This window comes from Chanodichthys erythropterus, chromosome 11, assembly GCF_024489055.1.
Source record: "Chanodichthys erythropterus isolate Z2021 chromosome 11, ASM2448905v1, whole genome shotgun sequence".
Lineage (NCBI taxonomy): Eukaryota > Metazoa > Chordata > Actinopteri > Cypriniformes > Xenocyprididae > Chanodichthys > Chanodichthys erythropterus.
In genome coordinates, this window is record NC_090231.1 from 11,038,946 (window position 1) to 11,066,373 (window position 27,428).

General features: G+C 38.6%; 1 protein-coding gene across 1 annotated transcript in view; it reads left to right on the forward strand.

Annotated features, from left to right (window-relative positions):
• Positions 1–8,883: 8,883 nt before the first annotated feature.
• Positions 8,884–27,428, forward strand: part of si:ch73-211e3.1 (mastermind-like domain-containing protein 1) — an 85,200-nt gene continuing 66,655 nt past the window's right edge. Inside the window, exon 1 of the mRNA XM_067401637.1 lies at positions 8,884–9,193. Coding sequence (XP_067257738.1) covers positions 9,146–9,193 — 48 coding nt within the window. The 5' untranslated portion in view covers positions 8,884–9,145. The remainder of the gene's footprint in view (positions 9,194–27,428) is intronic.

The following is a 27,428-nucleotide window of genomic DNA, read 5'->3' on the forward strand; positions in this document are numbered from 1 at the left end:
CTAATGTACTGTTAAATGTGGTTAAAGTTATCATCGTTTCTTACTGTATTCACAAGAGAGCTGTCGCTATTTTAATTTTTAAACACTTGCAGTCTGTATAATTCATAAAAACAACTTCATTCTTTATAAATCTCTCCAACAGTGTGTAATATTAGCTTTAGCCACGCAGCATAACCTCAAACTCATTCAGAATCAAATGTAAACATCCAGATAAATACTATACTCACATGGTCCGACGCATACATGCAGTATGCATGATGAACATCTTGTAAAAATCCATTTGAGGGTTATATTAGCTAACTTTGTAAATGCACTGTTTTATAGTCGAGAGCTCAGGGGGCAGGGAGCGCATGATTTAAAGGGGCCGCGCGCTGAATCGGTGCATAGTTAATGATGCCCCAAAATAGGCAGTTAAAAAAATTAATTAAAAAAATATATGGGGTATTTCACATTCAGGGGACACCTTAGACTTATATTACATCTTGTAAAAACTGGTTCTAGGGCATCTTTAAGATTAATATTCATACTTTTATTCAGCAAGGACACATTAAATTGTTCAAAATTGATAGTATAGACTTTTACATTCTTACAAAAGATTTCTATTCAAATAAATGCTGTTCATTTTAAATTTCTATTCATAAAATAATAAAATGTTTTCTGGTTATCACACGAATGTTTTCAACATGGATAATAAGAAAAGTTTCTTGAGCACCTAATCACTAATGATTTCTGAAAACTGGAGTAATGGCTGCTGAAAACTCAGCTTAGCCGCCACAGGAATAAATTACATTTTAAAATATATTAAAATAGAATAAAATTATTTTTTATTGTCATATTTCACAATTTTATTACGTGAAGTTTGTGTATAAAGGGACAAGGATGAAGGAGAAAACAAAGAGTGATATTTAATAACAAAAACCGGCAGAAACTCACCATATACAACTTAACATTGACGAGAATGGACAAGGAACGAGGGAGAACACAGGGTACATATACAAGAGGCAAAAAAAGGGAACTTAATATTTTAATTAATAGGACACAGGTGAAAGAAATGACTACTTAAACAGAATGGGGAAAACTAGGTCACAGAAAACACAAGAGACACGACAAATTTACTGTTTTTGATCAAATAAACACAGCCTTGGTGAGCATAAGAGACTTTTTTCAAAAACAATAAACATCTTACAGACCTCAAACTTTTGAACAGTAGTGAAACCCTTGGAAAAACCATCAGGTAAAACTTAGATTATGAACTATTCTGTAACTGACATGTTTGGCACAACTGTACTCAGATTCAGAGAACAGAGAATGTGAAAACTGTTAACAAACCAATCAAATAACTTACTGTTACTGCGTTTTCTGCCTTTGTATGAAGGTAATGACGTCCAGGAGACTTCATATATCTGGTTTGACCAGTGTCGGACAGCTGTCTTTGTTATCTTTTCCATTTGGAGCTCTTGGAAGTACCAGAAGTAGGGAAATGGTGTATCAGTTATTTTCATTGAGATGGTGGAAAACATATTGAAATGCTGGGTGTGCTTTAGTAGATTAGGAACACAAAGCATGCATATATTTATACACATATTGCCATAAAGTTGAACATGAAAATAAGAACCAAAATAAAGAAAGAAAAGATCTGAGGTGTTGTTCTGCATATACCCGGGTACATTTATTTCAGTTTAAGAGCTGCCTCATAGCAGGGGGTCTTTATAATCACTAATCTCTCTTTGGCTTAAGAGAAAACTTCTAGTGTGTGTGTGTGTGTGTGTGTGTGTGTGTGTGTGTGTGTGTGTGTGTGTGTGTGTGTGTGTGTGTGTGTGTGTGTGTGTGTGTGTGTGTGTTTGGGGTAGATGGAAATTACAATTCAATAATGGGAGGCCTAGGAGTGGTGCTGAATGCAGTGGCAGACTGGTGGCTTGGAAAGTTCAGTTCTTGTTCTTTTGTCAGTTCTTTTGGTTTTGTGCTAATGATGGTTTTAGGGGGTGTTCTACCCTGCTGTTCAAAGAACAAAACTGAGAGAGAGAGACAGAGAGAGAGACAGAGAGAGAGCTGACCTTGGCGAGTGAGAGGAGAGGTGGGTAAATAGATTGTATTGAGGTTACCTTGACAACTGGCTATGCTGATTTTGGCCATCTCTGGGCCTATGGGAAAAGGAAAGGGGGGGAAGTAGGGAGAGAAAAGCAGAGAGAGATGGAAGAGTCAGTAATTTTTTGTGTGTGTGTGTGCGTTTTTGTGACATATCAGGATACACATTTGTATAATGACATGGGTATGACATAGGTATTACAAGGAGAGGGTGACTTATGAGGACATTATTCATGTTCCCATTTTTCAAAAGGCCTATAAATCATACAGAATGCGTTTTTGTGAGAAAGTAAAAATGTGCAGTTTCCTGTGATGGGTAGGTTTAAGGGTAGGGGACTAGGGGTAGTGTAGGGCGATAGAAAATACAGTTTGTACAGTATAAAAATCATTACGCCTATGGAATGTCCCCACAATTCACAAAAACAAATGTGTGTGTGTGTGTGTGTGTGTGTGTGTGTGTGTGTGTGTGTGTGTGTGTGTGTGTGTGTGTGTGTGTGTGTGTGTGTGTGTGTGTGTGTGTGTGTGTGTGTGGGAAAGGGGGGAGAGAGAGAGAGAGAGAGAGGGGCTGCCAGGCATGGACTTCATATTAATCATTAACACAATGTTCCCAAAAGTTCCTGCCAAACTAATACGGAAGAAATTCATGATGCATTTTTTTTTCCCTAAAAATGTTCTCTCTCTCTCTTACACACTCTCTGTCTATCTTCCTCTTGCTTTTTTCTACACCATTATAATTATAGTGGAATTTACTTGCTATTCTTTTCCTAATATAACAAGGGAAAATGGAAGTGGTGACTTCGGTCAAGCAATGATGATTTATACACGTATATACACATAAATTTGTTTTTTTATTATGGTGGGGAATTTCCATAGACTTCAGTGTTTTTAATACTGCACCTACCCCTAAACCTAACCCACCCTCACACAAACCTTTCTGCATTTTAAGTTTTATTAGGACCTTTTTTTATTAAGACTATTATTTACAACAAATGAAATATTTTTGGTCAGTATGTTTTTATTTTTTTAAGAAATTAATACTTTTTCAGTTAGTTCACCCAAAAATGTTCATTTTTTAAAGGGTTATTTCACCCAAGAGTACAGCAAAATTAGCATGGTACCATGGTAATACCATGATTCTTTTTTGGTACATTTTGCTGCTGCTGCAGTGATTGTCTGCATGCATGTGTAAAGTGTGTGACTGCGCTAAAGTGTTACTTCAGCCCTGTAAAACTCTACTCAGCAATCATCAGCTTAATTGAATTCGCAAGGCATTGAACGGAGAAAATGTAACCAGCATTTTGCCTGTATCAGCTGTCCAGATGATGAATGAGAAAGGAAGAAAGAGAGAGTGAGCCTACGTGTGTGCACTGTACACTCATTTAACATATACGGCACGTGTGTATAAGGCTGTACAGGAAAGACAAAGGAATTAAGGGGGGAGAAAAGCTGGAGAACTTCCTAACACGTAAACCAGCGAGGCTGTAACCTTCATGTCAGCCTAACTGGAATGAGTGACTTCACTGCATAAACACAAAGTCGATGGAAGGAGCGTTCTTGTTTAGACTATACTCTTGTTGAACAGCACCCTCTCTCTCTCTCTCCCTCTGGCTGTGTACGACATTGTGATAGCCTTAGTATGTATGAGTTGGAACGCTCAACAATGCAGTTGGACACAGGAAGAGAAAAGGGGGTGGGTCGGAGGGTGAAGAAGAGGTTTAGCACATTTGTAACCTGATGCGAATGAAGGAGTTGCAGGGAGTGTCTGAATGCTTGAGATTGCTATCACTGTGGGATTGCGCTTTTTTGTGTATGTTTGTGTGTGTAACCATATGCACTGCCATGAGAGTTGTGGCATTGTATATGAAGTACAAACACAGACCTGTGATAAAGGCGAGCATATAGGCTACAACTGAAACTGTTTTTAAGTGATATCGAACCCTCACACTCTAGGGGCCATATCGTCCCGATGCTTGTCAAAACATGAAAAGTGATTAACTTTGTATTGTAGGCTTGTATTTGAATGAGCAGGGTGGGGGGCTCCTCTATCTGTGTGCATTGTGTGTGAAAGAGCTTGGGAAGGGGGGTGCCTCTCTCTCTCTCTCTCTCTCTCTCTCTCTCTGTGTGTGTGTGTGTGTGTGTGGCGCTCTGTAACCTAAACTCTCCTGACTCCAGGTGCAAGTAGAGGATTAGAGAGCTCTTTCTGTGTTTGTGCCAGCATTGATATGAGACTGTTTGGTAGGTTATATGTAAATATGTTCACCTATCTGAATCTTTTTGAATAAGAGCTAGTGCAACAACTAATTTTTCATGTACTTTTTGTACTTTCTTGGGAAGAAATGCCTATTAGAATAGAAGTATACACTTTATCTGAATTTAGAGATATGTGGTTCATAATAATAATGATGTAGATATCCTTATCCCTAAAATTAGGGGGAAATGATAGGTAAATAAGACCCAGGTTGCAAGCCTAAACTTGACATAAATGTAAACTTGTCCCTCAAATCTGATTGGTTGATTGGAAAGCAGAAAAGATTTTTTTTTATGAAAAAAAAAACCAAAAAAACATTGGCCTTTTTTTAGTCAGTTGAGAAACAAAGCTGTGTTTGCAAAATAGCAGGTTGATATGATAAGATTACTTACAAACTGTAGTCGGTTACTGATTCCCAATTACATGACACAAATTGTAGTTATTAAAGGGTTAGTTCGCCCAAAAATGAAATTTCTGTCATTAATTACTCACCCTCATACCTTCATTCATTCTCGGAACACAAATTAAGATATTTTTGATGAAATCCAATTGGTTTTTTTATCTCTCATATAAGCAACGAAATTACCACGTTCAAGGAAGCAACTACAGTGGTTCAACCTTAAAGGGGTGGTTCACTGTTTTTGTGCTTGATTGTGTTTATGGGCCGCAGTTTAACATGTTTAACAAAAACGCTCCATTGTCATTTGAACAGCTAGTTTGACTTCCTGGTTCTATGATACCACTCCCTCCGAAATATGCAATGGGCTCAGATTGGTTAGCTGGCCAAGTGTATTGTGATCGGCTGAAGCGTCTAGCACACGTCATACGGAAACATCACACCCCTAACCATTACGGGCAACAGTTGCATGCTTTCGATGGAAATGTAAATAATGGACAATTTTGCCATATCAATTTGAGCCCGAGTCAGTCCCAGATAGCAGTAATGAAGAAGGTCAAGCAGAACCTCTTCAAGCACGGCTTTTAAAGGACGTTTCTGAATGGTAAGTATTTCCTTTTGTAATTGTGTCAAAGTGTTTAGATATGCAGTCACTTGTAAATGTTACTGCTGTTTATGTTAGTGAGTTCAATATACGGTTTTATCCTGATTAAAGCTTTACTGTAGCCGAATACATGACTGAGTAGTCGCATTTTTGTAAAGGTACCGTTTAATTTACGGCATGAACAACTGTTTGTCTATGAACATAGACGTTTGTTGGCGCTTGTTGAAGTATGCAATAGAATTTAGCTAACTGGCTAGTGAAGCCAAACTGTGTTGGACTTTGTTTACGTACTTGATGCAACCAAAAATAGCAACAGAACTATACATTTAAAAGACATATACAAACAATAAAACATACTTACAGTTTGGGGCCCATAAACTTCAGCTTAAAGTGGGAACTGCTTTATCTTTCAGTAATAGCCTTTGTGCAAATCCAGCACTGAACTCGTGTAGATTCTGGAAGCTGTCTTCCACGCCGCATCCAGTGTAGACAATATCACTGATTATAATGGGTTCTGTTATCTTTTGACGCGTCACGTCGCTCATGTCCGGTGTAGACAACTCTTCCTCTTCCATAATGCTGCTGCCACCGCACGACATGGCCTCGCCCACTTTGTTGCGTGTTCCCGGGGGCAGGGTTTATGTTAATTGCAGGGTTTATGATGTCACCAACCCGGGAAGAAGCTCTTTGTAGTCCAAACCGCTCGTAATTGTAGGCATTAATCTGCCATAACTTTAAAAGGCAATATCTCAGTTTGCATTGAACTTTCAGCGCTTTAACTTTGCAGATACTGTTTATGCTCAAACAGCAACATTACACACTAACTAAAGTTAAAAAAGTGAAATCGCAATGAACCACCACTCTAATGTTGTGAAGTGATGAGAATACTTTTTGTGCGCAAAAACATTACAAAAACAAAGACTTTATTCAACAATTTTTCCTCTTCCCTGCCAGTCTTTTACGCAGTTGTTGCAGTGAACGCAGTGCAGAGCTTCTGTGTTTGCGTCCGAACGCCGGGCTAAGGATAATGACAGGGAAGAGGAAAAATTGTAGAATAAAGTTGTTGTTTTTGCACACAAAAAGTATTCTTGTTGATTCATAACATTAAAGGGTTAGTTCACCCAAAAATGAAACTTCTGTCGTTTATTACTCACCCTCATGCCGTTCCACACCTGTAAGATCTTCGTTAATATTCAGAACACAAATTAAGGTATTTTTGTTGAAATCCGATAGCTCAGTGAGGCCTGCATAGCCAGCAATGACACTTATTTTCTCAAGATCCATAAAGGTACTAAAAACACATTTAAATTGGTTCATTTTGTTCAATATTGAAGGTGCCGCAGAATGGAAAATTGAATTTACCTTGGCATAGTTGAATAACAAGAGTTCAGTACATGGAAATGACATACAGTGAGTCGCAAACACCATTGTTTCCTCCTCCTCCTTATGTAAATTTGATTTTTTTTAAAGACCTCTGAAGAACAGGTGAATCTCAACATAACACAGACTGTTACGTAACGTATTAATATGTTAAATCAGTAATAAATCAATAATATGTACACCCCCAATATTTGCATATGCCAGCCCATGTTCAAGGCATTACACAAGGGCAGCCAGTATTAACGTCTGGATCTGTGCACAGCTGAATCATCAGACTAGGTAAGCAAGCAAGAACAATAGCAAAAAATGGCAGATGGAGCAATAATAAATGACATGATCCATGATAACATGATATTTTTAGTGATATTTGTAAATTGTCTTTCTAAATGTTTTGTTAGCATGTTGCTAATGTACTGTTAAATGTGGTTAAAGTTACCATAGTTTCTTACTGTATTCACGGAGACAAGAGCCATCGCTATTTTCATTTTTAAACACTTGCCACTTAAACACAACTTCATTCTTTATAAATCCAATGACTCCAATAGTGTGTAATGTTAGCTTTAGCTTGTTAGCCACAGAGCATATAGCCTCAAACTCATTCAGAATGTAAACATCCAAATAAATACCATACTTATGCGATTAGACATGCTGCATGATGAACATTTTGTAAAGATCCATTTTGAGGGTTATATTAGCTGTGTGAACTTTGTTTATGCTGGGTAAGGCAGTCGCGAGCTCCAGGGGCGGGGGAGCATGAGAATTTAAAGGGGCAGCAGCCTGAATCGGCACATATTTAATGATGCCCCAAAATAGGCAGTTAAAAAATGAAAAAAAAAATCTATGGGGTATTTTGAGCTGAATCTTCACAGACACATTCAGGGGACACCTTAGACTTATATTACATTATTACATCTTTTGAAAACGCGTTCTACGGCACCTTTAATATTATAAAGCAATGAGAATATTTTTGGTGCACCAAAAAATAACAACTTATATAGTGATGGCTGATTTCAAAACACTGCTTCAGGAAACTTCGGAGCGTTATGATTCAGCGTGTCTAATCAGCGGTTCGGACCGCCAAAGTCACATGATTTCAGCAGTTTGGTGGTTTGACACGCGAATCATGATTCAATACGCTGATTCAATACGCTGATTCATAACGCTCCAAAGCTTCCTGAAGCAGTGTTTTGAAATCGGTCATCACTATATAAGTCGTTATTTAGTTTTTTTGGCGCACCAAAAATATTCTCGTCGCTTTATAATATTAATATTGAACCACTGTACTCACATGAACTGATTTAAATATGTTTTTATTACATTAATGGATCTTGAGAGAGGAAATGTCATTGCTGACTATGCAGGCCTCACAGAGCCATCGGATTTCAACTAAAATATCTTAATTTGTGTTCCGAAAATTAACGGTGTGGAGCGGCATGAGGGTGAGTAATAAATGACAGAATTTACATTTTTTGGGTGAACTAACCCTTTAAGGTTGAACCACTGCAGTCACATGATTATTTTAACAATGTCTGTGACCTTGTGGTAATTTTGTTGCTTTCTATGGGAGATAAAAAACCTCCTGGATTTCATCAAAAATATCTTAATTTGTGTTCCGAAGATGAACGACACGAGGGTGAGTACTTAATGACAGAAATGTCATTTTTTGGGTGAACTAACCCTTTAACATAATCCCTTACATTCCACTTTTAAGGTAATATAATCTGACTACTTTTAGATCAATTAAATTGATTAGGGTTGGAGCTGAACCTGAAGGTAGATCGCAGGAACAGGATTGGGCACCCCTGATCTAGGCTATTTATTTTACAATTCGACTGAATGAATTGTTCACACAAAAGGACCCTCGCTACAACCTACAGAACGATTTTTTTGCTGAGCGGATTTAAAAGATTCGAGTCGCAGGGATGAATCAAAATCCCCAGGCACTATTGTGAAAAGCCTATAAGCGTGTGAACTAGTGCACAGAGTCGCCAATCAGAATCTCTGTGGAGGGACGTAATGTCCCTTTAAGTGCAGACGGCAAGTGGAACATCTGCGTCTCCTCCTCTGTGACATCGCGCAGAGGAGCGTCCTATGGACGGGCTGACTCCGCCCTCCAGTCAGGAAGATAGAGCTCTCTGATCGTAAGTGGCCGTGTAGAGCGAGAGCTGATACAGACGTTTGTGTTATTAGTCCCTGTTCAAGAGAATCAACATGACTGGCGCTTGAACGGAATGTCAGATTAGCTTTCATTTGGACACAATCCTCATTCCTAGTTATTTATCGCACACACAACTGGGCGATAGCAAAGTTTCCAGACTTAATTAACCATATTTTAGTAGATTCCCAATCAGGCTTTTCTTTGTAAGACAGTTTACACATACTGAAACAAAGTGGATTTAACAGTGGCTACGTGGTTTACCCGCACTCCAAGATGCTTCTGGTCTCCCAGCGGCTAGACTCACCTCGCATGGACCCATTAGTGAGTTTATGAGTTTCATATTATTGGATTGCTTTGAATGGTGGCTCGCTCTAATGTTTCGATCATTTGGTGTTTACAACTACCCTGCTTATGTGTCACTTTGTCAGTACGCGCACCTCGTATCCACACACTGGCTTTTTACGCAGTAAACTCTAACACTCCTACTGTTATGCTTGAGTTCCACAGTGAAGTTCGGAAACTTGAGTGGAGAAATCCCAGGGTTTTGTGTGTGTTAGATAAGGCAGACAGAGATTAGATGACAAGCTTGAAGACTGCATCAAAGATTAACTGGCGCTGTCTCACGCATTTACGCACGCAGTCCGAGGAAGTTCCATTTACTAAATTGATTTTTGCTAGTATTCTTGATGAATCTTAAAAGCAGCCATTCTGACTAGTCGTGACAAGTTACTTATGAAAGCTATTGTAACAAAAGAGATCGTGTGTAGCAACTGAGCTAGATGGGAGACTTAAATAAGTAAGCTGTTTATGTATTAATAAAAAAACTACTACTTTTAGTCAAAAATGTGCAGTTTGTTACTATTAGCAATGGAATGGTTATTTGTCACGACTGGGATAGGCTAATGACTAATTGAATAGATTCCAGTCATTGTTGGAATAAGGCTTAGCTAATGAATAGATCGATTTGATTACTTTATGTAATAGTAACATAAATAATAGATACTAGTTGAAATGCTTGCCATAACTGCTATGACAACCTCTGATTCGGAAAAATAGCAGGTTAAGAGAGACTAGAGATCCTATCAGCTCAGTCATTTAAACGGGTGGCTTGCTTTATGGATGCATGCAAGGCAGCTTGACGATTGATAAAACCTTTGTTTTCATACATACGGCTGAAGGCAATGTAGAGTCAGAGAGGTAAAAGCCCCACACTGTTAAAGCAGCATGTGGTCTGCTTGTTGGAATGAAATGGCATTTATCAGACACCCAGCGGGGCTGCGCTCGCTAACAAAAGACTGAAAACTGGGGACTTGGACGAGAGCGCGGCTCTGGGGCTGCAGACGCTGTGTAAATCATCTCAAAATGAGCGATAATGTGAGTTTTCACTGTCGGAATTGGGGCTGCGTTTAAGCCTAGTGTTTAACAGTTAATGTGGATTGCTGAGAGATAAGAAAGACGGACGGTGGATGAAATGCGGGACAGGACTGCCAGTGTGTTCAGGATTAAGCCGAGCTATAGCAGAATACGTAATGGGATTAAAAAGGTGGCGGAGGGCTCGTTCACTCTCAGAATAAGAGACTAGAAGGCAGCATGTATCACCGCTTTTTATAGAAATAACAGCAACGTGTCTATATGTCTGTCTGTTTCAGAACACGCTTGAGATCGCATGTAATTCAGTTTCTTGTCGATCAATAAACTATAAAGGAGAACGTGCAATGACGAGCCTGATTTACGCGCTGCTCCCCTTCGCCTTCGCTTTGTCATGGATTTGCCCAAACACATTTCCGAAAGCTATTATTGTATTTCCACAGATACGGCATGTTTACCCCCGCTGGACAGTCCCAGATTGTCAGTCTCATAAGTTTCCCTTTAGTTCAACAGGGAGTTTCCTCTATAGGGGTCGTTCTCTGTAGCATTTGACAAGCGTGATGTGACTTAATTGTCACAAATAATAAAATTCTTGCATATGATCATTAATACAATAATCCAATGCAGTTGGCGTATATCGATATTTTTTGCAAAATGTTACAAAAGCTCATTTTTTGTAATTATTAGCCTATATATTATTAATAGAAATATAATTTTACATTAAAAATAGGCTATATATGTGACATAAATACTATATTTAACCTATATCATATTAAAAATGTTAAAATTCGGAGCTTTTCTGAGTTAAGATAGTTGTTTCTCCGAAAACAAATAACACAGTTGTAGATTTCCCGCACCGGATCTTTCTGCTCCACTCGGTTTGAACTGATCTGTGGCCAAATGAGTCAGTGCGCTTTGAAGCTGCTGTTGACGGATGAATAAAAGGGCCGGAGTGGAATGCGCGCGCTAGTCTTCAGATCTCGTGCACGCACAGAGCGGTTCACTGTAATGCGAGCAGCGCTCGTGAATACACTTGGATCTCACCTCAAAGTTAGGTGAAAGTTTAAAACAACACATCCAACTTTTATCTTACCGACGTTTCTAGGATGAGATCATTGAGTCAGGGCTTGTGCGAAGGAATTTAACTCTGAGGGTTTTTTTTCTTTTGTAGAGAGACGATGTTTGTGAGTTCAAAAGCAGTCTTCAAAGAGCGAGATTCAGCACACCCTCATACCACAAACAATCGCTCTGTCATTTTCCCGCGCTAACTAAGAATCGTTCTCAGTGCATCACCTTGAGTGCTTCGTGAGGAGACAAGGATGAAATTGTGCTGATTTGCAGAGGGAGCCATATGGTGGATCGAGGAGACCGATAAGGATGGGAGAGAGAGATAGAGATAGCAGAGTGTTGAAGTGATTCTGATCTAGACAAAGAAGAATAGAGAAAGCTTGGGCTGTCCTGGGCTAGATGTTTTGCTGTGGTGGTTGATGGACATTTCTTCCTCGTTGTCATGAGTGTTTATGCTCAGGATGGACGTGAGTACCTGAGTACTTGGACGTCAATAGTTAATCATAAAAACGTATAATTGTGTCTTCCCAACTCAATCTCATGAGAAAACATAAGTATTTTAAGAGAAAATGTACACCTTTTTGAAGGCCCACCCGTAAACCTAACCGTCAGTGGTATGTAAGCAGATCATATGAAAACATACAAATGGAATTGTACAAATTGATACAAATTAGCCACCAAATTTGACATAATGTAAAATAGCTAATTGCCATGAGGGTTCTTTTCTCAGCTTCAAAGCATCTGATTTAAGTCTTCTTCTGGGATACATTTAGCCACTATAAATGGACATGTAGTTTGTGGTCTATAAACAAACACCTTTTCATTAGTAGATACATTTTAATCAATCAAATTATCCATGTATAATAAGACAAACAAAAATCTTAGATTCAGTGTCTTTTACCCTGTTTACCCTTGTATGTACATTCTAAGCATTTTTAGACATATTCAGAGAAACCCGGTCAGTTCCAAAGCAGTTCTTTGGTATTGACGCTTTGTAAAGAAAGGGAACTGAGAGAACGAGAGGAAAAACGCATAGGCTGTTGGCCCGTGAAGGGAAACCCTCATGTGTTTCTGCTATCGCTCTGGCTTCCTGATTTAACGTCAGTTGGCTAGAAGGACAGAGAGAGCGAGTTAAGGTGAGGAAGGGAGAGAAAAACTGCGTCACTGTGATCAGGCAAGACCTCACCAGGAAATAACAGTGTTGCCTAGGGATGAAAAACAAACAGGAGCACATACAGAATATTTGGTTGAGTAAGTTCTTTTCCTCTCTCCAACACTTTGCACAAAAACTCAGTCAGAAGTACTAGACTGAAGAACACTCACCTCTGAGCTTTGTCAGCTTTAAGTGACTCTCTCTGGAAACCCCTGCGTCTGACATGTGGAGGAAAGCTTACAAGCACCTGATTTTTCTAAGAAATTAATGCAAAATCAGTGGCACAGCAGTGAAGTCTGTATGTGTAAGCCCAATTTATTGAATGAATCAGAGAAGCAGAGCTTAGCAACAAGGAAACATATGCTGCCTCTGGAGAAAACGTCAGAGGACGTGAGGCGAGGGCTATAAAGATAGAGACTGCTTACTTTATCTCTGACAATCAACTACTGTAAAGCCCCCTGTGAACCCGGCATCTGTTATGGCTCGAGTGCCCAAAGGAACATCATTCATTTGGAGCCTCATTTCAGCTGCATCAGCAGCTAAAATCCTTTAAAAAGTTGCTTACCCTCCACACACCGATTTGGGAACAACCTCCGCCAAGTTTCTGTTTCTGTGCATACATGTGGGAAATTTATGACTGATTCCAGACCTCTAAGTGGAGTTGTTCTCCTTCTCAAGTTATTGCTTGTTCATTGAGGGTGAATTAGGCTAAAATGTTCTAAATTTGAAAAAATTTAATTCTCATGCTAGTTTTACTTGACACCAGGAAAAGGGGTCATTTGAACTTGTACCATCTTTAGAGCTCAGTAGCAGATCAGTGACTTCTTTTCGTTTGTAAGATTGAAGTTAGGATGTAAACTAGAAAAAACGACTGAAATCTGATTTGCTGGTTTCCCAGCCTGGTTTTAAAGAGATTTCGAACAAAGCAGCTTTTAACAAAGTTTAAGCAAACCATCTTAGGTTGGTATAAGTTTTTCAGCATGATATAGCTCAAGATGGCTTGTTTTGTATACTGTCCTTGTAGATGCATTTTTCACAACATTTACAACCATTTATGAAGCTAATGTCATCCTCCACATCCATACACTCTAAAAAATGCTGGGTTGTTTCAACCCAAATTTGGGTCAAATATGGACAAACCCAACCGTTGGGTTAAAAAAATGCATTTAAAAATTCAACCCAATGGTTGGGTATGTCCATTTTTGACCCAAACTTGGGTTGAAACAACCCAGCATTTTTTAGAGTGTACAGTCATCTGCAAGCTCACAATCAGCTCTGCCTCCTTCCAGTTAACAACCAATGAATAGAAGTCCCCATGCTAGATTTTTTCGATAATCCACTACACTTGGATGTTTGTCACAATACGGAAGAAAAGATCTGCCACTATCTCTGTTTTTAATCATGAGTCACTTTGAGTTCAGTAGCTTTTTAGTTTGTAGAGCATGCAACATGTTCTCCAGAGTGGAGCATTTAAATGAAAAAGGGAAGGTCACGTGTGAAAAAGAGTTGGGGAAAAGCAAAGCAAAACAATGAGAAATGGAAATCTCCACATACCCACTGAATCACATCATGCCTACAGATTTGCTTGGATACAGTTTGTTCTGATTATTTGTATTGCTCTGGGGGAACAGGACAGTTGCCGTGGTTAAGCTGTGTTGGTGTTTATGTTTAGCATTCCGTTTTGTCTCTCTCCCTTTCGTTGTGTGTAGTTTCATAGGCCTCAGCATCACACCTGATATGCATGGCTAATATAATAGTCAACACAGAAGATCATTCAAGACCGCCTGATTCCCTCTCTTCTCCTCTCATTATTAGACTGTTGCAACACTGTCTGTCTATAGTCTCACCGCATGGAATACAGGTCTTTGTTCGGCACCAGCAGTGGCTTCCCGCTTGCATCATCATTACACACTCAGACTGTAATGAACCTGTGGCTCCTTTTGGAGAATGTAGGCATGTGCTCAGGGTAGATGAGATACAGTTTGTTTTACCTTCCACTATAAGCCCAATAAGTCACTAACAGTGATGAAATGAACTGCAACTATTCTTTGATCAGACAGACACGTGAGAATATTGAACATTCCAGAAAGCATTCTCAGAATATCATTGCAGAAAGTGTGTGTACTGCTGAAGGGCAATGAGACAGTGATTGAATGAATGACAGAAAGAGCAGCTCCAAATGTCTGTAATGTGTTTGAGTATGTTCACTGCTCAGCACTTGATTGATTAGCCACGTTTCAACTGTTTCCATTTTGTGCTGGCCAGATTTTCTAATCTCCAATCGACTATCTAATCTATGTACTCGACTGTCTATTCACTCTCAGAAAAAAAGGTACAAAAGCTGTCATTGGGGCGGTTCTCTTTTAAAAGGTTCTAATATGTACCATTTAGGTATTAAAATGTGGGTCATTGACGAATAAGGTTTTTAAAAGTATAAAAAAAACATAATGGAGATATAATTAATTTTTAAGATATATTAAGTGTTAACAATGAGATTATGGTGTTTTTATAATCAATTAACACTGCTTTTGTCTTTTTTTATAAGATGGACAAAATTAGTCACCAAAAAAGTCATTCAGTTTAACCAAAATTTTGGTTTTACCGAATGACACTTTTGGTTATACCGAATGACAATATTTTTGAACAGTGCTAACAGGCTAGCAAGCAAAGGGACAATTAAACATTTTATATTTACTACAAGTTTTTAAAATATTACAACATTTTCCATGTTTTATAGCGGTTGTACCGAATGACCTGATGTTTCGGGACTTGTATGAGCAAGTGAAAACTTGAATTTTTCAAATAGTTAAAAGAGAGTTCGTTACTTTGCTTCACGACCATGTGGTCTTTTGCAGGTGTCTGAATGATGTCACATCCTGTTACACGATACTGACCGCATGACTTGATCCAAAATGATCCCTTTATATTGGTTACTCCAAATGACATCAATTAAATTCATTTTTCAAGACTTTCTTTCTCATAATGTTGATTAATGATGATATAAAATCATGCCAGAATAAAAAAATATATATATTTATTATAATTTACAAATGAAATGGCTGTATTGGCCTTTGGATGGTTAAACCGAATGACCTTTTGACACTTCAAAAACTTAAAATACCTTTTTATATATAGCAAAATATGATTAAAACCTTTTGGATTCAATAAAAGAGATCTAGTTGTACTACCTTACATACTTTGGATATCTTTGTTTTTTTTTTTTATTTATTATTATTAAGCCCTTTGGACAAAAAAAATCACCTGTTACTTCATTGACCCATGTACACTTCTGGTACCAAATAGGCCTTTTTACACCGCTTTTTATGAAACCCTGCTCTGGAGCAGAGTTAACCCTGCATTGTGGTGCCAAACTTGTACAGTGTGAAACGATGCGATGTTAGAATGTTACAGCTAGACACTTAGTAAAAGACAACCAATCAAGTACTTGTTTGCCTACTTTGGACAGTCACGGAAACACTGTGCATTGTATATAAACAGTAAATCCATTGTTTGAGAGGAAACATTTCAAATGCTGACAGAAAACATGACAATTTGAGTGAAGAAGAGACCGTTTCATTCTTTCCTTTATGGTCTGAAATGTCCATTCAGTATAAACTCAATACAGTCGGCAATATGAGGATGTGCAATGCTAGAGGGTCGCGTGTTGTGTCAATCAATGACACTGACACCACAAATTTGCAAATAAGAAGGTTAACCCAGGGTTTGGGAATGTACAATGTGAAACGTCAGCTTATGAAAACCCAGGATAAATTTTTAACCCTGGGTAAATTATGAGCTGTGTGAAATGTGAAGCAAGATAACCCAGGATTCCGTTTACCCTGGGTTTAGAATGACCCTGGGTTAACTATTTTAAGTGTGAAAAGCCCTATCATGTACCTTTTGAGGTACTAATATGCACTCATTAGGTACAAAGGTGTACCTTTTGATAGGGTACTGCCTCAGTGACAGCTTTTATATTTTTTTGTTACAGCTTTTTGATCTCAAAGAGACGACGTTTACAGTGCTTCATGCCTGTATGCCTCACATGCCTCATATTGTATTGCACACTGGACGAGTCATTGCATTCTCAGGTTCAAGACAGCAGTCCAAAACAGTGAATATAATCCCCAAACAGGCAAAAACAGAGACTTTATTCAGTCTGTTGTGCATTTAATGAATGCACAACAGGCAATCTTCTAGCCTAGAGTGAAGTCACTATGTACATTAACAGTGATTTGGGACAAATATTAAATGGAAAACTCTGTGGCACAGCAGGACTTTCAACAGCCAGTGTGTGTACACAACTATTGCCTAAAAGAAAAAGCCCTATTGGTTCTTCGTTGCACGTGAACTGTATTAGGAGTGCAACCCAAATTTTCGGACAGAACATTGTCAGAGGCTAGGATTCATCAAAAGACCATTAATTTGCTATTGATGAACATGCCACACTATAGGCGATCAAAGATTCACGATTCCCCAACGTCAAAATCACTGCCAATATAGTACTGCCCGTACAGTATGCATCGGGCTTAAGTAAACATGACACTACAAATGCAATACATGTCACTTCACATAATGTGAAATATTTCTGAGTGAAATGGGATATTCAATGAGCTAAAAAATGCAGGATTGGAAAATACGAGAGCTTGGTGTTGTCACCTGAAAAGGAGACCAGAAACATGTTTAAAAAAAATTAAATCAATTTTGATTTCATGTTGACTTTTAGAGAAATGTAAAAACTGATGGTTGTCAATAGTTTTTCCAAGAGTGCAGCTGAACACAGATGTGTCTGAAGATTAATCAGTACCGCGCCTCACCTCACACAAGACTTCAAAGAAACCATGTTGCAACAAAAGGACAAGTAAATGTTTCTCGTTTAAACGTGTCACTACGTTACACCGTGATGAATGGTCCTGCAAAACAGTGATCATGCCCACTAGAACGCACACGAACGGCTGCACTTTCATCTGCAGTCCAAAGTAAAAATACCCAGAATTCCTGGCACTTCACAATGCACTCATTCCCAGAAGCAGTTGTCGTAGTAACCTTGGCAGCTTTTCACAAGTGCGATCTTTTTTCCTACTTCTTTCTAAGGGATACAAATGGAATAGGGTGTAAATTATTAATTAGTGGAGATGGTAGGGGAAGGATTTTATTTATTCATACACATAAGACATTTTTATCTATGTGTGTTCTCAATGAAAGTAACAAAGTAATGTACGTGGAATTAAAATGATCAATGACTGTGCGATCGTGATCGTGGTAACGATCTATCTGGTAACTGCATTCATTTAATGAGTATTATGGGCTGTCTTCTGCATTGTTTCGTTGTTGTCTTGTCTGCAAGTGGTATTCTAGGTCACTCCCTCCTCCTCCCTCCTCCCCTGTGTCATCCATTAACAGAGCGTGTGTGTGTGTGTGTGTCTACGTTTGATCACAAGTGCATGCTTGCCACTTTCATGTACTTGTTTTTTGTGAAGATGGATAGACACCTACTTTTTCTAGGTTTTTTCATTGTTCCTCTAGCCTTCATCAAATACACCCACATATATTTTCTCTTTTTTTTATTTCCCTCATTCCTTTTATTATTTTATCCATCATTTTTTTGTCTGTATGTGCTACAGGTCAGTGAGAGTGCCACTATGGCAGTAATGGGCCCATTCTGGAACACAGGTGTCCATTTGCAAGCCCATAGTAACAGATTGTGGTGAAGGGTTCATTGAGTAACTTGATCCCGACATAATGTTTTACCACGGTAGGCTGTGGTTTGCCCAGTGACTCGGGTTACATACACATACAGGTGTCTCCAGCCATCTTCATCCACAGAGCATGATCATCTTGACCCTGGTGACCCCAGCCAGTAGAAGGGTGGCGTCTCTGTAAATGATATAAGTGATTAATAGCTCTCCATTCAATTTAAACATAATTGCCTTTTCATTTTAGTGTCAGCTTGAAGCCTCTCAGAAGGCTAAACTTAATGATAAAGGCCTGGTCTTTCTGTGTCACACCTCTCCATTGCATCTCAGTGTAATTAAGTAAAGAGGTGTGATGAGAATTCAGTATAGACTATTAGTGCATCAGCATATGTAAATGTTTTTTGTGTGTGTTTTGTTTTCTGTCTGTCCATAAGAAGTGCATGAGACCATGAGATGATAGAATTACATGAAATCTGTTCAAACTGCTTTTTGTTTTAAAGTAATGGACGCTTTCATTAAGCAAGGATGCATTAAAGTGATCAAATGTGACAGATTTCTATTTCTTTTGAACTTTCTATTGATCAAAGAAAGCTTGTTTCTTGAGCACCAAATCAGTGTATTAGAATGATTTCTGAAGGATCATGTGACACTGAAGACTGGAGTAATGGCTGAAAAGTTATTTTAAACTGCAGTAATATTTCGCAATATAAAATTTTTTTCTGTGTTTTTGATCAAATAAATGCAGTCTTGGCGAGCATAGGAAACGTACCGACCTCAAACGTTTGAATGGTAGCGAGTGGAATAGATTTAAACATTGCAAACAAGGGGAAAAACATTAGCATAGCTTCAGGAAATGGGAGGAAAAACAAGTCCACCATTAATTTTTTTTAAACCGTCCATATTAATCACATTTTATTGAAATCAACACATGAATTATCGAAAAGAACATAAAATAGTTTATAAATATGCAGATCTTTGTGAAAATAGCATTCCAATTTTGTGGAAATCTTTGGCGTTTTCTGCAGAGTTCTGTGTGCGGTTTCCAAAAAAATCGATTGCCTGTGTCAAGAAACCAGACAAGAATTGTCATAGAGACCATTGTCTTAAAGACCACAAGTGTTTTGGCCACATTATACTTTGCATTCGCTTAAATAGCTACAATGTGCGTAGAATGCAAAACCACTGGAAATCCTAGAGAGAACAAAAGCAATAGTAGATAAACTGTTTATTGCTGGAATCATTTGTTTGAGAAACTCTACACATATCACTATGTCTCTGTGACTTGTGTTTTTTTTTTTTTCCCCTCCACTGTTTAGTTATTTTTAGAGAACATGGGAATTGAGAGCGTGAGATGCTCATTTTGTTGGAGGGGCAAGCTCATGTCACACTGTGATTGCATGCCAGCGATAGAGTCTCTTTATGACAGAGTGAGGGAGAGAAAGAAAGAGCATGTGTGTGTGTGAGAATAAGAGGGATTGGGGGGGGGGGGGGGGAGATAATGAATCATTCACTACAAAAACCATTTAAAAATCAGTCATACTTGTCTGACTCTCTTCCCTCTCCTGCATTCCTCAGCCATTACCAGAATATTAAAACATTTGTTTCCAGAAGCAAACTGAGAATTCCTACTTTGGCTGATAAAAGGGCCGTAAATCTGATTGCGTTTGTGCAAGTCTGTGTATACTGCAGGTTGTGGTTAGAGGGGTTTTATAAGTATCTTAACCTCTTGTCCCATGAGCCCTACAAACGGACTATGATGTAATTGAGAGCTGGGTCATTAGGTAAAGCTGGGTTTGCCAATGCTTTGGATTTTATGTGCACTAACACGTATAACTGCATGTTTTCTATTACACGCTTTATCGAATATGCTAGGATTTAATCAATGTAGACAATCCACATAAACATCTAACAAATCACCTTTTGGTTAAAGGGGTCAGACTGTTGTGAATAGAGGACAGTTAGTCATTCATGCTCTTTTTCCATCCTTTACTTCATCTCATGTTATCATGCACACCCTAAAGTGTTTTTGAAGGGTTTGCTCTAATGGCTTCAATCACTGTTTGGCCCAGATTTCCTAAACCCCGGAGAGCTCTGAGATGAATTAAATCGCTAAAGACCCTGCCGAAACCACAAAATAGGGCGAGACATCAAAGTGGAGGATTTCTTGTGCGTTTGTTATAGTGCTCACTTCAGAAATTAGTGTAGCTAAAAGTCAGCGGTGGTGTTTTGCAAGTTTTTTAGGAATGAGGCAGCACTTGGTTTTATCTGCTATCATCAATTTGACGTGTTGCTCACAAAGAGTTTATCATTTGCTTTACGGTAAATATTACCATAATTTGTGTCAAAACCGAACGCCCAAAAAACGTGTCAGCTCGGGAAGGCGACCGCAGACGAGCTTCACTTCAACCACTTGGCTGTCAAATGTAAGATCAATGTCTTGATACATGTGAAATTTTCTTCTTTGGAAACAAAAAGCTTATCTCTCACTTATCTCCTCATAGTCGGCTTTATTCACCCCGAGTAATTGGCTTTGAGTCGAACCATATCCGCGCTAACAGTGTCTGTGAAAACGCGCCGCTGGAGCGCGAGACGACGCTCTCTGAAGTGGTGTAGCGGCTGTCTCGCGGTGCGTTTCAGTGTGCCGCACGGGGTTGTTTGCTGTTGCGACAGAGCTGTGGGTGGAAAGGAGGAACATATTTCTACCTCGCTCAGATGTCCAAAACAAACAGCGCTATGAAGTCTGGAGCTACTCTCCGTTAGGACCAAAATTCCACAGCTACCACGCAGCCAGGGAATCTTATTGCTCTCTCTCACTGAGATTTAAATATTTTTTCCAGGGGGGTTTGAAAGGATTCTGCGGCCAACATCAACAGTTATGCACCTTGTTCTGCTGCACTAGCAATAGATATTGCTTTATCTGTTCAATAGGACAACCGCTAACAATCATCGGTCAGTGAAAGGACAGCATAGGGAAAACATTACAGGGAAAGGGGGTAAATGATATTAAAGCTCCCACTACATCAGCTTGACAGGGCATCATCTAATCCTAACCAAACAGCTGTCTGAACATAGGGATGGAGGGCTTTATTGACTGCTTTTTTCCAGAGTTTCCGTCAAGGTAGGGAAGTATTCAGAAAGAAAGGAGGGGAGAAAGAGGTTCACAACCTCTGAGGATTCAAATTTGAATTGGCATAATAAACAAAAACAAGTGTTTATGTCCCTTAGACCAATTCAGTCAGTATACACTACCATTCAAAAAGTTAGGGATTGTTTTTTTGTTTTGTTTTGTTTTTTTGTTGCTTAATGTTTCTTATGCTCACCAAAATACAGTAAAAAAGTAATATTGTTAAATATAAATGTAACGTTTTAAAATGTAATTTATTCCTGTGATGGCAAAGCAGTCATTACTCCAGTCTTGGATACATGTGATACTTCAGAAATCATTCTAATATGCTAATTTGTCACTTCACTGTCACTTTTGACCATTTAATGCATTTAGTCGCTAAATAAAGTATTACTTTTTTTATGGATGCACGATACAGTATATCGGCCACCATATAGGTGTCTGCCGATATATGTTCATTTTTAAAGTTATCGTTATCGGCCCCAGTAAGAAAATTTGACCGATATATTCAAGCCGATAAATAATGGATTATTTCCTTCAGCTGAGACACTTCAGATTGTCTGATGTTCACTGTGATGGTTTTAAATGACTTGAAATATGATTGGAATCACTTTAAAAAGGAAGATACTTGCAGCACAAATCTGTTATATAGGCAACATAAAATTATAATGATTATCATTATAATCTTGTGCTTGAGACATTTTAGTTTTTTAATGGTGAGACTTTTGTCTTTGTAATCAGGCTCTCAAAAATTATATAAAAATTTGGATTTAGACTTATGGGCCAATATATCGGTTATCAGCTTTCAAATATAAAGAGTTATCGTATTGGCCAAAATATCGGTGCATCCCTATTTTTATTTTTATTTTTTTACATGATCCCAAACTTTTGACCAGTAGGCATATGTAATTCAAAAATAGCAAATGAGATGTATACAAACTTGATAAAATAGAAAGAAAATTTACTCAAGAAACCCTGATTTCTGGATACTGACATCTGTAAATCGGTTGACCTATTCAAGGTAGCTTGTATAAACCATGATTGTTTTACAGGGTAGTTAAGTACTCTGTCATTAGCTGGACAGATCCCTTAAAGGTGCCATCGAATTGAAAATTGACTTTACCTCGGCATAGTTGAATAACAAGAGTTCAGTACATGGAAATGACATACGGTGAGTCTCAAACTCCATTGTTTCCTCCTTAATATTAATATGTATGCCCCCAATATTTGCATATGCCAGCCCATGTTTAAGGCATTACACAAGGGCAGAACGTCTGGATGTGCACAGCTGAATCATCAGACTAGGTAAGCAAGCAAGGACGATAGCGAAAAATGGCAGATGGAGTGATAATAACTGTCATGATCCATGATTACATGATATTTTTAGTGATATTTGTAAATTGTCTTTCTAAATGTTTTGTTAGCATGTTGCTAATGTGCTGTTAAATGTGGTTAAAGTTACCATCGTTTCTTACTGTATTCACGGAGACAAGACTGTCGTTATTTTCATTATTAAACACTTGCAGTCTGTATAATTCATAAACACAACTTCATTCTTTATAAATCTCTCCAACAGTATAGCATTAGCCGTTAGCCACGGAGCACCATCAAACTCATTCAGAATCAAATGTAAACATCCAAATAAATACCATACTTACGCGATTAGACATGCTCCATGACGAACACTTTGTAAAGATCCATTTTGAGGGGTATATTAGCTGTGTGAACTTTGTTTATGCAGTGATAGAGTCGAGAGCTCGGGAGGGGGCGGAGAGCGCGAGCAATTAAAGGGGCCGCAGCCTAAATCGGCGCATCTCTAATGATGCCTCAAAATAGGCAGTTAAAAAAATTAATTAAAAAACTGCTGAAACTTCACACACACACATTCAGGGGACATCTTAGACTTATATTACATCTTGTAAAAAAAACGTTCGATGGCACCTTTAATTTACTCCATTTGGTAGGTTCTGCTGAACGTCTTAAGTATTTTATTCTAATAGTATGTGTTCTAATAGTTTCATTGAGATTCTGCCCCAAGGCAGTTTGGTTTGGGAACACAGCTCTATGTCTCTTCTCCATGTCTCGGTAGGTTAGATCTTTCTTGATTTTTCTCACTCACACTGCTTTCTATTATAACAGCTGGGCTGGTCTTCTCTATGCTGCCACATCAGGACCTAATAAATGTGCCATACGCTCATTGATTTCCCTGTGCATGTTTGTGCAGCTGCCGGTAATGACATCACTTTCTGAGTACATGTGGTTGTGTAGGAGTCAATGAGTAAGACAGCCACATGTTGTTTTTCAGTAGGAACAAAACGATGCAGCTAGGGTAGATGCCATCATTGCCCATTCAACCACCCAGCAAGCAGTAACAGTAGCATCGTCTCTCCGTCTCTGTTTTACAACAAGACTAAATGACGCTCAGGCAATAGAGGCACTTTCTCCCATAATGCTCCCTGTTCTCTGACCTACTGACACAACAGAATATTGGCAGCGGCGCAGTGGTGCAGTCGTTGTGTGCGCATTTGTGCTGATACAAAGCATTTTTGTTTTTCGCCATCCCCCTTTAAAGAGTTGCTGGCTGCAGGAATACATTCCTCCTCTTTTTATCTGTCAGAACCCCTCCTCCCTCTCTTCACCTCCTCCTCTTTCCCACTATGTTAAATTGTTGTGACACTGTAGCACTTGAGCGTCTGGTGTTAAAATATTCCTTCTTAATGACAAATGAACATGTGGATAGATTCCTCTCCCTGGCAGGTCATTAACATTTGACACATTGGAAGTAGCGCTGATGCCGTGGTGCGAGCACAGTTCTCTCTGCATTGCAATGGGGTGATTGCGACGCTAAGCGCCTGGAGTATTAATGCATTTATTCATTCCATCAAATCCCTCTTCATACAGATTATCAGACCTCTCTTTAACCAAGAAGATGATTTTATTTTATCCCACAAGTTAACGACTGTGTGTGGCTGTCTCTAGTATGTGTGTTCATACTTGAGTGGTTCATATCTCTTGTATTGCCTTATTGCTGTGATTTCTGTGATGGTTTCAGGCTTTCAAACATGTCAAACTATCATTGCTGTCAAATAAGTGCATAGATACCCAGAAATATTCCAACATTTGGAAATAAGGTCATTATGAGTAGTTATGAGCTTTGATAGACACATATATCAGCTTAGGCCGATTATGGCCAGTATTTTTGGCATTTTGAGGGCATTGACTGATAATACAAATATGGGCATTTTAATCAGCCTCTCTGCTATCTAGATACCATTGATCGACCATTACTGACTAGTGTTTTACCAACATTTTGGCATGCTGGTATTTTAAAGATCATTGGTATTGGCCTTGGCTTGTTAAAGGGATAGAGGTATTTTGAAGAGTGTCAGTAATCACAGTTGATGGACCAGTATGGAAAAAAAAAAAAACTATGGAAGTCAATGGGGTCCAATCAACTGTTTAGTTACTGATATTCTTCAAAATTATCTTCTTTTGTGTTCAGCAGAAGAAAATTCACACAGGTTCGGAACAACTGGAGGGTGAGTAAATGGGTGAATTATCCCTTTAATGACTTTTTTTCTTTCTTTTTTTGTGAATTGAGTACATTTTTTTTTTTTTAGCGTATGTACATCTAATTATATTTGGCTTAACTTAGAATTATATCAGCCATTGGCCACATGGTTATTGCTGTCAGTATTGGCCTTATTCATCACCCTATAATAGGATCCATCTTGTGATACCTGTTTGTCACTAGAATATTCAGTGTACTGCATGATGAAAGCTCCTTCTTTATTGCTGTTTTAATAAGCGTGGGCCCCACACTACATCTGGTGCGAGACATATGTACATCCTGGCTGACTGCTGTAAAGGAAAAAAAGTCTTTGGCAGCTTTTATTAACAAATGTTACTTCCAGTAGACATATGTGGTGCACAGTTCTTTAGACAATTTTACTTTACCTGCATTATGTTACCTTGCTTGCCTTGTATAACAAAATATCAAGTGATATGTCAAGTAGACATATTATTTATTTGATATGTCAACATGAAATGACTGAAAATGCATGTTATAGATTTTATTGTGAGTGATTCATCCATGCATTTCCTTCAATTTTTATTTATTTAATTTTTTGACCTCATAATGTGTAATCAAAATATGAATCTTCTAGTGAAATTGACAGGCTCCACTCCAACCCTCCACAATCGACTGCATTAATATAGTGCAATGTCCACATTTCAAAATCCAATCAACAACTGGTGGAACCAGCAAGTTTTATGCCCTACATTTAAAAAAAAAAAAGTTTTTAATTTTTGATAATTTATTACACTCAGATGTACTTCAACATATGGCAGAAAAGATCTATCGCTACTTCTGTTTCATTGCAACTTTAAAGACATTTTCACGAAAAGAGATTTGGATATATTTCAAATACTTTACTATCCCATGAGGCCACGGGAAAGAAGCTTTTATAATTGTTAATGGCTGCAAAAATTGATGTCATTAAGGCTGGCGTCATGGACATGACATACAAGCTAATGACACTGAAGACACACATTTTTAAGTGTCAAAATACCAAAAGCAGGTCTGATGTGTCCTCAAATATTGCCTCGAGTATTGACTGAAAATTACACTCCAAACTTATACAGCTGGTATTTTGGCTGGTTTTGTGGTGAATTAGAGGGTTAGTTCATCCAAAAATGAAAATTATCCCATGATTTACTCACCCTCAAACCATCGTAGGTGTATATGACTATCTTCTTTCAGACGAACACAATCAGAGATATATTTAAAAACATCCTTAGTCCTCCAAGGTTTATAATGGTTGTGAATGGGGGGGGGGGCATGTTTTGAAGTAAAAAATAATGCATCCATCCACAAAAAAAGTAATCCATACGACTCCAGTGGGTTAATAAACGCCTTCTGATACTCTTCCACCATAAATCGACTTGCACATTCTGTGTACGGTTGTCCACCGGCAGTTAGTTATTTGAATTTATAAAGTTTTAAATCTGGATATTTTTCTTACAAAAATGCATCACTTCACTTCAGAAGGCCTTTATTATCCCACTGGAGTCATATGGATTACTTTTTTATGGATGGATGCATTATTTTTTACTTCAAAACGCAGCCCCCCATTCATAACCATTATAAACCTTGGAGGACTAAGGATATTTTTAAATGTATCCCCAGTTGTGTTCGTCTGCAAGAAGATAGTCATATACACCTAGGATGGCTTGAGGGTGAGTAAATCATAGGATGATTTTCATTTTCAGGTGAACTAACCCTTTAAAGTGCTCTTTCCATGCAATATAATGTGACTATAGAAAGAGTGAAGAGTGTGTCATTGTGAAGGTATAGGTGAGCATCAGTCAATAGTCGTCTCTATTTTGACTTAGTAGAATACTGTTGGGAGGACAAGGCCGAGGCAGTGCTCTACAAGAGAAATCAAAAGCCTATGTGTCGTACAGGGACCTCCAATCAATAACCAGCTCTTCTCTTGCCCCCTCAAGGACGTTATCTCATACACAAACACACACACACACACACATACATACGCAGGGTCTAGGTCTATATGGCGCCGTTTTACGAGTGCTGTAATTGCGGTGACGCGTTTAAGGGAGAGCTACTGAGAGAGAACCATTCATGAGATTTATTAAAAAGAGAGAGAGAGATGGAAAGGTAAAGGACAGGAGGCAGAAAGAACAGAACAGATGAACGCATTCAGTCCAAAAGGAAGAGATAAAGAAAGGTGGAATGGAGCATCAGAGAATGAAAGTGAGTGGTGGACTCTGTTCGTATGTGCTGGCAGACATTGATCAGAGTGATCTCTGCTCTAGAGCAGACCGACCCAACTAATGCAAGTCCATTATTTAGCCTGCAGAGATAAAGAGACAGGAGGCTTCTGAGGTAGGCGGCTAAGTGAGGAATGAAGGGATACACCTTAACCGCAGAGGACAAGTGTATGCTCAAGTGTGTGTGTGTGTGTGTGTGTTGAATGAGAAAGAACAAGCTTTGTGCAACTGTCACTCTCTGTCTGGTCTGTTATCCATTTAGAGACTGTTTCTGCTGTGGCTCGAAGTCTCTCTCTCTCACACACACAAACACAGTGACCCAAACCTGACCTAAAACTGACCCAAACACACACTCCA